The 17,407-nt window shown below is 44.4% G+C and overlaps 1 protein-coding gene across 1 annotated transcript in view; it reads right to left on the minus strand.

Moving 5' to 3' along the window:
* Nucleotides 1–17,407, minus strand: part of LOC144170428 (uncharacterized) — a 38,682-nt gene that overhangs the window by 20,521 nt on the left and 754 nt on the right. Inside the window, exons 2-7 of the mRNA XM_077700216.1 lie at nt 13,120–13,203; nt 12,493–12,570; nt 10,395–10,584; nt 9,152–9,282; nt 3,164–3,265; nt 2,534–2,597 (exon numbers count right to left, since the gene is read on the minus strand). Coding sequence (XP_077556342.1) covers nt 2,534–2,597; nt 3,164–3,265; nt 9,152–9,282; nt 10,395–10,584; nt 12,493–12,570; nt 13,120–13,203 — 649 coding nt within the window. The remainder of the gene's footprint in view (nt 1–2,533; nt 2,598–3,163; nt 3,266–9,151; nt 9,283–10,394; nt 10,585–12,492; nt 12,571–13,119; nt 13,204–17,407) is intronic.

Consider the following 17,407-nt stretch of genomic DNA (forward strand, 5'->3'; position numbering starts at 1 on the left):
CGACATGTGCTAAGCCTGCAATTACTAGGGGTGTGCAAATACTCGAATACTGCAAGACTCTTAACTTGGCTATGATGGTGAATAACTGGGGGAAAAAAAAAAGTCATTTTTGGCGGGGAAACGCAAGAAAATTTCAATCAATCAAGGCGCAAAAACAAAGGAAGTCTTTCGTCTAGTAAGCTGCAAAAAGCTTTAAAAAAAAAGTACTTTAGTGTGGGGTCAGCGGTTACTGAAAATACCAGTGCTGATGAAAATGATCCGTTATAATGTCGATTTTGCTCTAAATGGACCACCACACGGCGAAATCAATTGATACAGTTGCAAAAAAAAGCATGGATTGATGAATCAATTGCCACCCCTAATATATAAAAGAAATAAAAACAAACAAAAAAGATGAACAGTGGCCTCTAATGTATAAAGAATGCAACCTCAAAACATTACAGTAAAATCTCATTACAAGAGACATCATTACAAAAGTTACTAAGCACAATGTTTTTAGGTCCCTAGAGTAATTTCTTTACTATTTCGAAGAGAGATGATAGGACAGGGCCCTTATATAGAAAATCCTGAGCAAGACTGCCTTGAAGATGAAGCTTGGGTGTGCACCCGAGACCACAGAGGTTCTAGAATCACTTGAGTTTGTGGCTGCAGATGTAGACCTCGCATGCTCCAAAGAGCTTAGAGATCATGTGATCCTTGTGCAAGTAAACGGAGCCCAACAGGAGGAGGAGGAAAACGGCAGTATTGCAGGGTTTCAGGGTGGAAAGTGTTGGCAGTGGAGGCCATCTAAGAGCACTTCAAAGGTATTGTGAGCAACAGGAAGACTTCCAAATTGAAGTTCTTCACCAACAGAAGTTGGAAAGGAAGCTAATATGATCTGCAGTCCCTGAAAAACAAGCTATCACGAGTGAGTCCTTCAAGTTATCTTGATGTGTTTAAACAGAATTTGTTGTGGAGGTACAATAAAGTGATACAGTCAGACTCCTCTGCGTTTTTACTTTCTTGGTTACAAGAGACTGTGGTTACAATACACCTGTTTCTCAGATCCTCCAAGTGTCTCTTGTAATGAGGTTATACTGTAGTTGATTTTGTGTAAAAAGAAGTATGCTTATTATACGAGCAGATATGATTTATCTAAAAAAAAAAATCAGCGACTCACTGGCGTTCCCTGAAAATGCAGCTGCACAGGCAATAGCCTGGTACCAATGCTGCCAACTGTTGCAGGGATGGCACGACGTGGTCTTGACGGGCCCGTCTCGCTTCATTACGCCGCGATACGTCTCCGTCCCTCACGGCCAGCACATTTCGCTCGTTAACCAGCCGCGTCACGCTCTCTGGGTACTGTCCACCGTCTCTCAATTTGGCAAGCATGTTGCCCGTGTTGCGCAACCGCAGCGGCTTGACGGTTGCTTCCACCACCAAGCAAATGCTTGCAAATCACACCACGTTTGGCAAGCTAATTACTGGACCTTTTCTTCTCGTCAGCATTTCCTTAGTATGGCACAAACAAGTGCCGACACCTGCTATTGTAACAACTTGAGGAGAAGGGCAATGCACTCGTGACACAAATGTCATTACGCCCCCCACAACGCACATGCCCACCGTAGAACAAACGCCACTGCAACCAAATACCGTAGTGGCACTGCACCTTCTCCACCCCGACTGAACAAACATGCCGTCACCCCACTGGCGCATGCTTCAGTCCCCCAGAAGCATCCCTAAACAAAGGCCGTCGCCAACAGGCCTGTAGATCACAACACTTTACGCCTTCCCTTGGCACTGGCCTGCCAAATGACACACTACACTTCTACTGTGTCAAATAAAGATACTGGGGAAGACAGCCACACAGACCATTATCCCACTGGTTGTAAAACACAAAGGCCTTTAGGCACTCCATCAGGGAAAAAAAAATGCCTGCCCTTTTCTATCAGCATGGAAGATGGCTATAAAGGGCACTCATCCAGGGCCAACGTCCATATGCAGCGAGATGCTATTTTCCACAGCCAGTAACATCATGATGAATGAGCGAGATGGCCACTCCAAAGCATGTAGAGCAGCTTCTCATCTTGTGCGAGAACTTGTGTGACCTCTAGTCAAACACTGAACATAGAACATTGACTAGTCTAAAGACTAGTCAATGTTAGACCAAGTATCTAACACTTGATTTTCTCACTTACATTTGAGAATTGCTATTCGGTATTTACACACCCCTCGCTAGTCAAAAGTGTACCGTCAAGCCGGCAGCACACATGCACATGCGTACAGTTGCTACGATTCATATAACAGCAAAAAAGAAATTATTATAAGCAAATCGTCAGGCCACGAGCATACATGCACATGTGTATGGCTGGTGTGCATCGTACACACATACAAAAAAAAAAAAAAAAAAAAAGGAAAGAAACATGGTTGACTGAGAAATTTTGTTATAAAGATTGCAAATGAGGTGGGGGCCAGATAAAGAACAAAGATTTGCTGAAGCAGTGAAAGGGGCGTGGGGAGGGGCGTGGGACCAGCCAGGAGTGATTTTGCTTACTTTCCCCTTGAGCCAAGATGTTGCAAAGCTGCTTGTTGCGAAGCTTGACCACCTTCAGTTCGGCCTTGAAGCAGGAGGAAACAGGCACACATCACAAGAAGGTTGAGTAGACTGTTCAGACTTCACACTAACAGCGAGCACTCAAAAGCCCACATTCTCACCTATCCCCACTTTACTCCACTGCGTGTGGCTTCAATTCCGCTCTTTTTCCCACCCAAAATCACAAGTTATGCTCAGGATTCAGGAAGACGGGCTCTCTAGCAACGCACACATAAAGTTATCTGAAAAAAGCAACGTAGCTTGGCATCATTTGGGGCCGGATACTCTTAAACGACGGACACCATATTGAAATGACATGGTGCTGGCGTGGAAATGCATGTATTCCTCGGTATGGGAGTCGTACAGATGGCCGAGGAGCTGTAGAAATCGCACAACACGGTGTTTGTAGAGGGGCACCAAAATGACCCGCAAAGCAGTGTGCCCTGTGCATGCAGATTTTTTCGTTAACTCATCATCCTGACCCCTTCTTGGCAAAGAGACGAAGGAGTAAGAAAAAGCAAGGCGCAGAAACAAAGCACTAGGAGAGGCTAATAATAATAAGCACAGCGTTGTAGAAGGAGAAGCACTCACCACGAGCTTTTCAATGTGTGCCTTGAGCATGGCTATTTGCTGGTCCTTCTTCTCCAGCTCATCTTGGAACTGCAGGCTCCTCACTTGCTCTGCTAGGAAAGGCTACAGGAAGCGAGAGGGGGAGAAAACAAGGCAGCCAGTTTTATCTCACTATGACGTGTATGCTTGTTGATCTTTAGGCTGTCCTGCTAACATGAGCACACAAGAGCACATACGATAGCTTGGAAAGACACAAACACAGGTGCTCACACCGCATTTTTAAGCTAAGCTTCCTTCTCACAAAATGGCCTGCAGAAAAACTGTTGTACAGTAGACAGGGAAAGAGACACAAGCATGCAAGAAAATTTTAAATTCTCTAAACCACAAACAATTCACTCACAATGCCGCAAATGTGCACACAGAGCCATTGAACAGTATTATCACTAACTCCGCCCTGCCTGAAATCAGCATAGCTGCCACACTACCTTGATGAAAGCTATAAATCACCAGCAGCGAGAATGCTGCTTCATCGACTTGTGAATGAGTTCGCATTCTGTCAAGCCCAACTTGCACGGTGGCCGCACCTTAGCTCCCATCATGACAGTTAACTGAAAGGCAGATAAGCACCCTGTCATAAAGCAATGAGTTGAGTCAGGCGAAGAAAGGCTACTGCTAGGCTCGTCAATGTTTGTGACGCTCGGTTCAGGTGCTGATTGACCTGGCCACGTTATTGTTAAAGGACACAGCTGGTGACAATAGCTACCACAATTTTTCACCACACTAACGTTCACATTCGCAAACTTCTTTTCAGCGATCAGTGTGATTTCAAAAAACGGCAACAAGGCTATGCTGCTGCAACCTGCGACGGTTCGAGCCGCTTTGTGGGCCATGCGGGCAGGCATGGTGGGCGTGTCTGCTAGCAGTAAATGCTTTATGATTTCCTGCTTCATCCATTTCTTGCGAACGACAAGCGAAATCCAGAAATTTAGCTCACCGATCGTCATAGCCTACATGTTGATCAGGGAAACGAGCCGCAGGTTACGCTCACACAGAATTCGGTTGCATACACCACCATGCTCAAGTTGTTTTGGGGCAGCCTACCACAGTTGCTACGGTCATACTTAGGTCAAACTACGCTTCACGCACCGAGAATTAACTTCAAACACTGAAAATTAACATGGAAATACACCTAGAAAGCGCGTCCTAAACGAACTGTCACGTGCTGCAAGATAGGAACGGGGATCCTACAAGTGACGTCAAAACAATCACAGCGCCGGCCTCTCCAGTGATGGCCCTCGCAGCCAATACTGCCTTTTGGAGCAGCATGACGCAGAAAAAGCAGATTGGCGCTGCGTGACGCAAATGGCGCAGCACTTCCACCTCTGCACAACTGACCACTGAGTGTCAATCATTTAACAGCACTGTCGTCAAAGGGAAGCTGTCCGAATGAAGGAATGGCTCAGAAGGCTTTGATTTTCTTCCAGGTTTAACTTGTTCGCATGTTCATAGAATTCACAGCTATGAAGTTTTCGAGATCAAAGGAGTCATGAAGACAAAATACAAGTTGGGTTTATTAGAAAGACTGCTTAGTCCCGATAACAATGATACCAATATCATCGCAATCTTCGAACAAATAACGGAGATATTAAAGAAAACGTGTGAAGCAGTTGCGACCCCTAGGCAATTTCCCACAACTTTTCTATGACGTCACGGAACCTTGTTTGTGCGATTGGCGGCCGCCTAACTGACCTGTCGCGACGACAAATGACTGGACGTCTGTAATGGGGCCTCTAGTTCCATTTGACCGCATCACTTGAATGCTAATGTGCAGTTAACGCACTGAAAATTATGTTTTATTGATGGCTCGTATGATGTCATTCTTGCTCATAACACGTCACTGTGGGGCAAAATTTGAAAGTTTTTAAATACTTCTTGCTTTTTTTTTCGTTAAAAAAAACATCTTTTGTGGCTGTAATGGAGCTGAGTGAGATACTGAATCCTAGTTCTTTGAAATTAAACGAAGTTGTATTTTCTCTTCATGGCTCCTTTAAGAAATTCTATTCACGAACCCTGTGAATGTTGTAGTAGCAGGGCTTTACTGCAATTACTAATCCATTAAAGACTCATGCAAAATTTTCTCATTTTTTTCTAGGCATCAAGGGAAAAACAGGAGGCTAAGTGAGCTAGGGAAGTACAAGCTTTGGTTATTTCAAAATAAAGCATCGATTGTCATCAAACAATAGGCAAAGGAGCCATCACAGGTTTGATCCTTCTGCTCAAACTAAAAATTACCCTACCCTGGGTGCCTCTTCAACGTTAGTTCATAAGTATGGATGTCACAACGAGTGGAGATAACAACCAATCATTACAGGTTCCTGCTCTAGCTGTTGCCTTTGTTACATAAACATGCCCTTATCATGTTTCGTAACAGTGTGCAAAATCGAATTTCTCAAACTAGAATGCGTACACTCCTACATCAGTGGACACTCACCAACGCAGCTTAGCGTTGGTGCAAACGTTTGGATATGTTTACATCAATGTCCCAGAAGGAGAAAGTGTACGACAGCTGCATGTTACCGGTACTCACCTACAGGGCAGAAACTTGGAGGCTCACTAAGAGGGTTCAACTTAAATTGAGGACGACTCAGCGGGCAATGGAGCGGAAGATGATAGGTGTAACGTCAAGGGACAAGAAGAGAGCAGAGTGGTCAGGGAACAGGCGCGTGTTAAGGACATATTAGTAGAAATTAAGAAGAAGAAATGGACGTGGGCAGGGCATGTAATGCGAATGCATGATAACCACTGGCCATTAAGGGTAACAGAGTGGATCCCCAGAGAAGGCAAGCGTGGCAGGGGGCGGCAGAAGGTTAGATGGGGAGATGAAGTCAAGAAGTTTGCGGGGATAAATAGGTCACAGTTAGCACAGGACCACGGTAATTGGAGATTAATGGGACAGGCCTTTGCCCTGCAGTGGGCGTAGATAGGCTGGTGATGATGATGATCATGACGACATCAATGTAAAAAAAACTGGCGCAGCTTGCACTAGTGGTGCAAGGTTGGAGAAACAGCAGAGCTGGCGGCCACTCTCCCTTCATCGGAGACCCGGCTGCTGCACCTCAGATAGATTTCTTAAATTGCCGCTGAAAGCTCTCCACGAACCGCAGACCCAGATCATCTCGCCCGCAGGCTTTCACATCTCTCCCTGTCCCAAAGTGCTAGAACCTTCACGAAGCAATGTAGTGTGAACTCGCCGTTTGTGCGAACTTCAGGCACAAATGCATGTGAACTCGTGAGAAGAACCGCCAGCAAGCGATCACGCCATGAACCATGGGCAGAGTGTTCTCGAAAGTTGAACTGGCCAACGCCGGGCCCTCATCACGAGACACACGCTCACGTGCGCTCGGTATTGTTTTCTTGCTATTTTTCGCTAGTAATGCTATACGGTGGAACTAAAAGCTTAAGGGCACAGGGTAAGCCCTATACTTCCCATGCATTCTTGGCCATATTGAGGTACATTTTTCTCGGCATCTAAGAAAGGTATCTACATAACTTATATATCATTTTCTTTCAAATTTCGTGCTCTTTTAACTGTACTAGAATTATGAACATTCTTTAAAAATTCAGTTTTTTATAATTTTTTGTTCGTTAGTACCTAAATTTTGTCATTATTTTAGTATTAAAAGTTGTGTACCAAAAAAACTGTTACGTGCATATTTTTAAAGGAGCCATGAAGAGAAAACACAAGTTTGGTTCATTCAAAAGATTGTCTCGTTAGAATCATACTGACACCACTTTTAACGTAAACTTCGCTCAAATAAGCTACATAATTAGGAAAAACGGGAATGGTCATGCGACCCACCAGCTCATTTTCCCGCAACTGAACCTATGATGTCACATGAGCTAAGCTCTGCGATTGGCGGAGGCTGGCAGAAGCAGACGAAAATTAGGTAGAGCTTACAAACTAGACGAACGAGCGATTTGCGCTTAAATTTAGGGCACATTCTTTACAAAGCAATAAGAATGATGAGACAAACAGTGGAAGTTACGAAAGCACATGTAAACATAGAAGTACTGATGCGTTCTGCTTTTCGTACTGCGCACAGCAAGCTTGGTTTAGCCAGCTGCACAGCACTACGGGGCTTGGGGTTGCCTCAGACGACACTGGCCGATTAACGCAAGCAACGGTGTCTTACGTGACCCCATTTGTCGAGCGAGCACTGTTTCAGGGAACGAATATTTTCTCCCAGAACAAAAACAAGCCAGGTTTAAATGCGGGCAAAAGCAAACCAAACGCTTGCCACGGTATGGTGGCGCCATCTAGGTTACGGAACGTAAAGAAACGCAAGAACAAACCAACACCGCTGTACAGGGTGGAGACAAACTTTGAACGGTCCCGTGCCGCCGCAATTGGGCCAACGGGCTAAACGCGTTATTCTTTTCGTTTCCCACGAGACCTAGCAACGCGAAACAGACAATATGATTCAAACTTCTTCAGTAAACCGCGTTGCGGCGATAATTTTAGCGCGGTTTTGACACAATGACTTGCTTCGGCGGCGAGCGAGCAACTGAAAATGGCGGCGCCAGCGTATACGTGTCTCTACCCTGTACGGCGGATGCGTGAATGAAGGTACTCTAGGCTGCAGAGCGGTCGGTTCCGTTCCCGTGATGTCACTTGGGACCACGAAAACGCACGATTGAGCGGGAAAATCAAAATTTTAACCTAAATTGTTTAATTTCTCAGTGAATAAAGCACCGTTTGTATCCGGACAAGCACTGGGGGCACTATAAAACACGAAATCTTTCGAATAAAACCAACTTGCATTTTCTCTTCATGGCTCCTTTAATTCTAGTACAGCAGGTGTGACAAGTTATGTAGATGACAGGGGAAAAAAATCAGCTCGTTGTCTTGGAAGATATAGGAAATAATGGTACCTATGTAAGAAAAAACACTGTTTTGAAATAATTGAGTTTAAAGTTTTTTAAAAAAAGAGGTGAAAAACAATACTTTTTCGCCATAAACACCACTGGAGCCATTTATTTAAAAAGCACCAGCTTCATAATCACCGTCAAAGTCATTTTTTTGCTTTTCACCCGGTCGTCTGTTCTTCCTTGACTATTTTGTGCACCATCGCACAGATCTGTTCACAAAGTATTTTGCTTGTGGTCAACCTCTTTAAGCCACTTGATGGTGGTGTTGCGCCCAGGTTTTGGTCTGAATGATTTCAAAATGCTGGCTCATGCATTGCTTCATCATTTAATGAAAGAACAGCATCCAATGTTGCAATCATTAGAGTGTGAAGCCCAAAAAAGATGTTTTTTGTGCGCAGCTTCGAAGGGCAAATGTGGAAAAAACCTGCAACAGGGTCTTTGGATTGCCCTCACTGAAAAATCAGCTATGCAACGGTTGCTAAGCAATTTCTTATACAGCTGGTTCCAGAAAAGCATTTTGATCTGAAACTGGAAGTTTTTTTTATCAAAAAAAATGACAATAAACCCTGAGAACATTCTTAAGAGGATGTGGGCACTTGCTACTTGCTTACGAGAAAACTGCTTTTTAGCGAGAAATAAGACTTTTTAAGGCAAGTGTGAATATGGAAAATGTGCACAAGGAATTGAACTTCCCTAATTGCGAAGAAAAACAAAAAGTCATTTTTTCAAAATTTCGCCTTACCCTGTGCCCTTAAACAGTTCTGTTGTTAAGATTTCCACACACACACGGGTACATACACATATTCAAGCACACGAGCTCGACATTTTGTTCCAATTTTAATCTCTCTCCTATTTTGCAAAGGAAGGAGGTCTAAAATACATTATTTGTATGCCTTACACTGCGCATTAAAAAAAAAATTAACCATGAACGTTGCGGTGCTTTCGTGTCTTTTACGCCTTGCATCACTTCTGTCACTGTCATATCTGGAGGCTTTAACAGCCTACTGTGTTTGAGCAAATCGTTCACTAAAAAAAGGGCAATAATAATACCCTACATGTGCAGCCCAGTTCACTTTTTACCTGCTTGTTCTTGAGTTCCTCTTTCCTCTGTTCCCGAGAAAGAATGTTCTTGGCATCCTTAGCAACCTGTTCGAAAATGGCCTCCCGCTCTGGTGAGGGTGGCCTCTTCTCGTTCTTTGAGTCTGGAGTATCTGCGCAAGCAGCGAGAGAGAGAGAGAGAGAAAGAAATCAGTGCCATTACATGCCCAAGCATGTAAACCACCCGACATGGCAACAATACTGCCTTAAAATAATCAATTCGACAGCAGCAGTTTCCCTACCACATAATGCAGAATCTGACTCAATATCCCTTTCATTGCCAATGTTGTGCATCGCAGTGCTCTAACTTGCTACGTACCACTAAATATTTATTACAATTTCAAAAACACGCTCGACTTAGTGCATTGAACACACCAGCCACTGGTGTCCAATCCTCTTACTCAGACTGACTTAAGACAATTCTTACAATGAATTCCACTGCTTTACCCAGAGCCCACTTTTTATATCCGCAATGAGTTGACCACACTTTAGTGGCTGCCTAAGATAAACTTCAATCACTGTGGGGCACTCCATCACCCCCGTAGGAGATACTTCGAATTCAGTCAAACAACCCTGGCTCTCAGATTCGTTTGGGCTCACTCGCCACATTTCAGATTAACCTCCGAACCGGCCTTTCACTCAAATCAGTAATGCAGGTTTAGACTGAACTACAGCAAAAATGGATATAATTACTTTAGCAACACTAGATGTTCCTTGCCCTGTTGTTAAACCTTAGATAAAGGTACCACTGTCTTTCCATCAGCTTTTATGTTCTTAGCGCAAACTGCTGCCTTTCAACTGTCCCACATCACTCTCGACTGCTGATCATCTTTACTGTAGCAGAATAGGATTGAGGATGAAAGACCACTAGTGTATGTGTAGCTTTACTTATTGTGATACTACGTGTGTGTGGCTTTGCTTTGACAACAAGGTCCGTTAACTGGCTTTCAAGGAGAGAAAAAAAGTAATGCATCTATTCCATGTTTTATTAAAATCACATGCTTGGTGGAACGTCCACTGATTTGATTAATGCCACAGCAGCCTAATCTTGAGGTGCCACAGAAGGTTTGAGATGGTTGAGGTCGCCACACCTTAAATTTGGTTGCAAAGCCAGAAAAACATTTCCCCCAGCTCTCTACTTTCACACTCAGTACGTCGCTCTGATTTAGGCTCCAGCACTGTGCGCAAGTTGCCCCTGTCCACGACACAGGCTACAGGTTCTAACCTTGGTCCTCTGGCTCAATGCTGTCAGAGGGAGGCGAGGTTCCCAGCTGGTTGAACTCTTCCAGGGACATGGTGGTCTTCTTGTCTTTCTTCGCCGCCCCATTCTTCTTCTTGTTCTTGGCAGCAGCGCCTCGGTTGCCCGAAGCCGCCACAGCTGTCACGGTGACCGTCCGCTGCTGGGCTTCGTAGAACTGCAACCAGCCAAGGCACACCGGCTAAGACAGGGCATCACTCTTTTCATGGACCGGACACAACAGTGTGAAAAACCAGCTGGAGCGAACAGAGCCTTTTACCGTTCAATCCTGTACGCTTTTTCGGCACACAATGGGTCAAATCAAATTATGAGATTTTGAGGTTCGCCTGTACTCGACACCGCTGAAGCAGTCACTTGAGCACTTGTATTTATTTGAGGCTTAAAGGAGCCACAAAGACAAAACACAAGTTGGGTTTATTAGAAAGACTGCTTAGTCCCTTTAACAATGATACCAATATCATCGCAATCTTCGAACAAATAACGGAGATATGAAATAAAACGTGTGAAGCAGTGCGACCCCCCAGCCAATTTCCCGAAACTTTTCTATGACGTCACGGAACCTTGTTTGTGCGATTGGCGGCCGCCTAACTGACCTGTCGCGACGACACGACTGGACGTCTGTAATGGGGCCTCTAGTTCCATTTGACCGCATCACTTGAATGCTAACGTGCAGCTAACGCACTGAAAATTATGTTTTATTGTTGGCCCGTATGACGTCATTCTTGCTCATAACACGTCACTGTGGGGCAAAATTTGAGTTTTTAAATACTTCTTGCTTTTTTTTTCGTTAAAATAACATCTTTTGGGGCTGTAATGGAGCTGAGTGAGAAACTGAATCCTAGTTTTTTCAAATTAAACGAAGTTGTATTTTTTGTTCATGGCTCCTTTAAAGGAGCCATGAAGAGAAAACACAAGTTTGGTTCATTCAAAAGATTGTCTCGTTAGAATCATACTGACACCACTTTTAACGTAAACTTCGCTCAAATAAGCTACATAATTAGGAAAAACGGGAATGGTCATGCGACCCACCAGCTCATTTCCCACAACAGAACCTGTGATGTCACATGGGCTAAGCTCTGCGATTGGCGGAGGCTGGCAGAAGCAGACGCAAATTAGGTAGAGCTTACAAACTAGACGAACGAGCGATTTGCGCCTAAATTTAGGGCACATTCTTTACAAAGCAATAAGAATGATGGGACAAACAGTGGAAGTTACGAAAGCACATGTAAACATAGAAGTACTGATGCGTTCTGCTGTTCGTACTGCGCACAGCATGCTTTGGTTTAGCTGCACAGCACTACGGGGCTTGAGGTTGTCTCAGACGACACTGGCCGATTGACGCAAGCAACGGTGTCTTACGTGACCCCATTTGTCGAGCGAGCACTGTTTCAGGGAACGAATATTTTCTCCCAGAATAAAAACAAGCCAGGTTTAAATGCGGGCAAAAACAAACCAAACGCTTGCCACGGGATGGTGGCGCCATCAAGGTTACGGAACGTAAAGAAACGCGGGAACAAACCAACACCGCTACAGGGTGGAGACCACCTTTTAACGGTCCCGTGCCGCCGCAATTGGGCCAACGGGCTCAACGCGTTATTCTTTTCGTTTCCCACGAGACCTAGCAACGCGAAACAGACAATATGATTCAAACTTCTTCAGTAAACCGCGTTGCGGCGATAATTTTAGCGCGGTTTTGACACAATGACTTGCTTCGGCGGCGAGCGAGCAACCGAACATGGCGGCGCCAGCGTTACGTGTCTCTACCCTGTACGGCGGATGCGTAAATGAAGGTACTCTAGGCTGCAGAGCGGTCGGTTCCCGTGATGTCACTTGGGACCACGAAAACGCACGATTGAGCGGGAAAATCAAAATTTTAACCTAAATTGTTTAATTTCTCAGTGAATAAAGCACCGTTTGTATCCGGACAAGCGCTGGGGGCACTATAAAACACGAAATCTTTCGAATAAAACCAACTTGCATTTTCTCTTCATGGCTCCTTTAAGAGCCATTGGACGGACCACACACCAGTGCCACAGTGATTCAAAGGAGGGAAGAGAGAACTCACGTCCTTTTTCTCCTCGTAGTCTAGCCGACTCAGAAGCAGTGCTTGCTGAAGGTCTTGCTCGTAGGCATCAGAGACAAACTGTGGAGAGAGATGGAAAGCCACCATAAGCCTGTAAATGCAAACTCAGCTGCCAATGGATAATGGAAAGCCTAGAAACAGCCAGATGCAGGCCCCTGCTGTGCAATTTAAAACCAGAGATATCGCGGTGGTGGCCTGCTATCATGGCTATTTACTATTTACCGTGGCCAATATCAAGACACAATGATGTTCACAATGGTTATTTGTCTAGGCATACACAATTCCACAGTTATATTATCATGACCTACATGAACGATTTGACCGGCAAAATAAGAAAATGCGCATGCTGGACCTCGAGATCCCCATTTTCACAATGTATACAACAGCCTTGCCTGAGACGTCAAGGACAAGATAATGCTCAGTGAATCGACCGGCATGCACGAGTGTGTTGCAAACATCTTGCTTATCTCCGTATACCTTACGCAGCAAAGCCAAGCCCCTAATGTAACAATCCGTCAGTGCCACGCGTGTAACAAACTACCAAACCAAAGAGGAGGCACTTCTGTGCAAGCAAAACCCAGAGGTCACACAGTCTGCAAGAGACCGCACCTGATCATCCCGCTTTTTCCAGGACTCCCAGTCGTCTGTGCCCGGCTTAGGCTCACTGGCCTGGGGGTTCGCCTTAGCCTTGGCCTGCAAGCACAAATAATAACAATAACAATAGTAGACAATGAAAATCTGTAGAGATGCATAGTTGAAACCCCCCTTTTTTTTTAATTTCCGAGCTTGACAAATTTTATTTCCCGTCTGTATACGTCAACCAAGTGGCTCTCCTAAAAACATCGATCTATTAGGAGAGTTTGACTAGGCCCACAAATTTCTGAAAACTCAGTTCTAAGTGCAGAATCGACAACGGAAACTACACCTCCGAACACATGAATGTGCCACTTCAACTTTTTAAATATGCTCATCTTAAAATATGGCATGGACTGTTAAACTTTTTGGTTTCTTTACTTCAACACAACCAAAGCCATTTAAAATCATAAATTCCGAAAAGGTACACCTGACCATAGCTCCTCTTTTCATTCCAATGTACGGTGGTGAGACTAGCCGTTAAATAGACCCTCAAGCGAGTTCTAGGAGCGGCCTAAATAATTCAATGAGGTACAAGCCCAAAACGTGTAGTTTATGTTCAAAGTTTGTTTGGCCAATTTAAACGTATTCTACAAGAGGAAATCCAATGCAAAGGAGCTGCTTTCTTCACACCATCTTCCCTGCGATTTGGTGATGTAGGCTGCCGAGACGATTGACTGGCGAATCAACAGGGTGGCAATTAATGGGTTGCAAGCATGTTCAACCAACATAAACAGTCCATGAACAAAGTGTCAATGTTGACTGAGAATTAAGCGCACTTCAGAGTTTTGAAGATAAAGATAAAATCAAACCACACAGCACACCCATTACTCCGCGAGGCAGCCAGGGGTGGCAGGTGGCATTATTCTCTCAACTACGGTTTAGGACTTTCACTGGACAGTGAATTTGAAGGCTGATGTTGAACTACACAATCAAGTCATGCGCAAGCGTCAAACTTCCCTTGAAGTGTGAAAATTATTTCAAAGCACAGTTCTGTTCCCAAATATTCGTTTGAATGCCCTATTGATGGCAACTCCCATTCTCAAAAGTCGTGCACGAACACATTACCAACCACACGCTCCTTGCCATCTGCAGCTCAGCTGGGTGGGCCGCAACTACTCAAATAACAAATCTGGCAAGAAAAAAGGGGACAACAGGCTGGCAGGTTATGACGACACATATAGAGAGGGCGCCATTGTCACGCAAGCACCAATTAGCTTAACATGGAAATCAAAACGTTCCGTTAGAAATTGCTCCTGGCAACAAAAGCACTAATTATGGTTGTGACAAGGCATGCATAAGAACTAGGCTTTTAATCAGCACCCAGGCCTCAACATTTGGTGTGCCCACTGGGCATTGTGAAAAATGCGAAATCTGCCTAGGTTGCATTGCAGTGGAAGTGCTACTAAGGCTTACAGTGTGCAGAGCAAGGAACTCACCGTGCCTGTTAACGATTAAGGTTTTCAAAGCCAAAACTTGCATCAACTCGCAGTTTCTGCAAATAGGTTGCACAAGACCTTATAAACGAGATTCTGGCCCACTGTCCACAGCGTTCCTGGCACCTTACATCGGGGCTCTTTCCCTCAGAGGGCCATTTTTGCAAGGCAGTTACAAAAATTATTATACGCCAGCTACCAACGCTGCATACCCATTATGTCAGCTGCAAACATTGCCAGCTACAAGAAGTGCATACCTACTATGTGGAGCTCTCGCCTTATCATTAAAGAGCCATTTTTGCAAGGCACTCAAAAGTACTGATATGCAGCTGCATATTTTGCACCTATTGCATTTCCTCTATGTTCTGTCTCTATGCAGCATGTAGAGACGGGAATGCTGTCACACTTTTGTATTAAAACCCTGCAGCTGCATTATGACACCAAAGATGTTTAATACTATACTGCAGTGCGTGGAGGCTGTTGGCGACCTAGCACTTGCAAACACACCTCAATAACGCCCAAACAAGCTGTGACAGTTCCATTGCTAACACACGTCGCCTGCTTAGAAGGCACAGTATGCTTGCATGGCGATGGATGGCTCTAATATACAGCCATGCAATATCAAGGATATAAGTATCATAGCTAATATTGTAAAATTAATAAGTATCCCTAATCTGCATCCAATGACGTACCTGCATTTGTAGCAAAGAGTTCAGTTCTACTTTCTCAGCGCCCTTCTTGTTTAGAACTCTATGCTGCAGCCTCACAAAAGCATTGCATGGCTTTTCCTCCACCCAATCCATGTTCCTGTTCAGTGCCAAGATAGGTCCAGAGAGGCTTGAAAAACCATCATGACATCATGCAATTTGCCTTCGCATTGCCAGCAGGTGCATGAAAACCAATGCTTTTAAAAGCACATTTATTGCCCTTCTGGTTACCATGCTGTGTATTCGCTTATAGACGGTGAGGCCCATGCCCTAATTGGTATCAATAAGGTGATTGTGCCACCACATCACTGCGGTTTACTTCGTTTTATTGCCAGTGAAAATGAAAATTCTTTTGTTAAACAAAATGTGCTCTTAAACCGTTGTACACAGTCAAAAATTTTTTGTAAGAAAATTCTGGCCAACCTGTCAGCAGTGTGAAGCTAACCACAGGAGGGCGTACACAAAGTACGTGGAAAAGTGGATTTGTGCAAAGAAATTTTACAAGTACCGGTTGACTGATAAGCGACCTAAATTTAACCATGCAAAGACACTTTGTAGAATGTCACTGGTTTGTCCCATTTCCTTTTTAAAAATTACTCTTACACCTGGCTGACTCCCCGGACATCGCCAATAATTTTGCTAACCATTAATTTGGAAATTTACTTCACAGTTCAACGTAGTTGCAGCAGAATTTAGGGAAATGCACTGAAGTATCCGAGATGCAACTTAGAAGTACCTCAATAGAATACACTTTCCTCTTCCTGTATTTCCACCTTAAAAACATCCGTGCATCTCTGCCTAGGATCCGTGCATCTCTGCCTAGGATGCAAACTGGGTATCTTGCACTGCCCCATGTACAACCACCTAAATTTTTCAATACTGTGCAAGCGTAGACCAACCAGTAGGCAAGCACCTTACTAGAATTCAAACATGCAAAATCGGTGGGAGAGTGTGCAACATCCAACGCAAGGCTGTTAGAATAAACACCACACTGCCCATGCCACTGCTAGCCTAGGATAGTGTCCCTTATAATGTGTGAAGGAGGTTTTGTCCCTCCCTGCCCATTATTGCAACCATTGATGGCACATGTGCTTGGGAGAAATACTTATTCGTGGTTACATTACCGACCAAGCAATGACACTAGCCACAAATTTCGATTTTTTTGCATATGAAACTATCCTCACTGATTTCACCATTCACATCATGATAAGGCATTACTGGCATGCATGTATGTGAAAGTTAGGAGGCTGTGCTGTCAAAATTATTATGACAGTAAGCACAAGAACACATGCAAAGCGCTCCGCCGAGAGACTGCTGCACTCTCCCAGTTTGCACATTTAGCGGACCCACTTTGTGAAGGTGCTTGATCGCGCAGTTGCCTACCGCGGGTTGTTATATCATGGCATCTGGAGATATGATGCTGCAATGATGAAACTCTTTTCATCACCCAACTGGGAAGCAAAAAAAAAAAAAACAAAACATTTGAATGGGTTCACTCGGTTTCACCGTTTGATAAAAAGCTCCTGATTGGCACGCGCCTTCTCTGCAATATTTACCAGATACCTGACGTATCTACGCAGCATACAACAGTGAGAGCAAGCGCTATCGGAGTGGATCTGCCAAGCGTACAAACTATGAGTGTGCCCCACCCTCTTAGACTACTTTGCAAGTACTGAGCTGCATGTGCTCCCACGCTTACTATCAAATCTTTTCACTGTACACACTAGTACAACAAACTGTGGACAATATAAATACTTAATTGACCAAGGGGCATGTGTCAACACAGGGCCAATGGCTTTTACCAGTCATTTGTATGCTGAGCAATATTTCTAAGCTGCTTTCACACTGTGATGTTGAAGAGGATTATCACCGTGTTCCACGCTGTTCCATCAGCAGCTTCCTCAGTGAGCAGCGAAATTCGCACCAATAAATACAGGGTTATCGAAGCGCTATTTTCCGCATGACCAAACCTCTTGCCAGGTCACGAGTAATGTGCCGAACACCGGCTACGTTAATGCTAAAACGCAGCACAACAGCCTGTATTGCTATCGAGTATTTTTTTTTTTTTTGTCTTACTAGAAGGTGAACATGGTCATGCTAAAATAACAAAGCTTCACATTA

The sequence above is a fragment of the Haemaphysalis longicornis genome, unplaced genomic scaffold (genome assembly GCF_048455015.1).
Source record: "Haemaphysalis longicornis isolate Haplotype H1 unplaced genomic scaffold, Haemaphysalis longicornis Haplotype H1 scaffold_2, whole genome shotgun sequence".
In the NCBI taxonomy this organism is placed as follows: Eukaryota; Metazoa; Arthropoda; class Arachnida; order Ixodida; family Ixodidae; genus Haemaphysalis; species Haemaphysalis longicornis.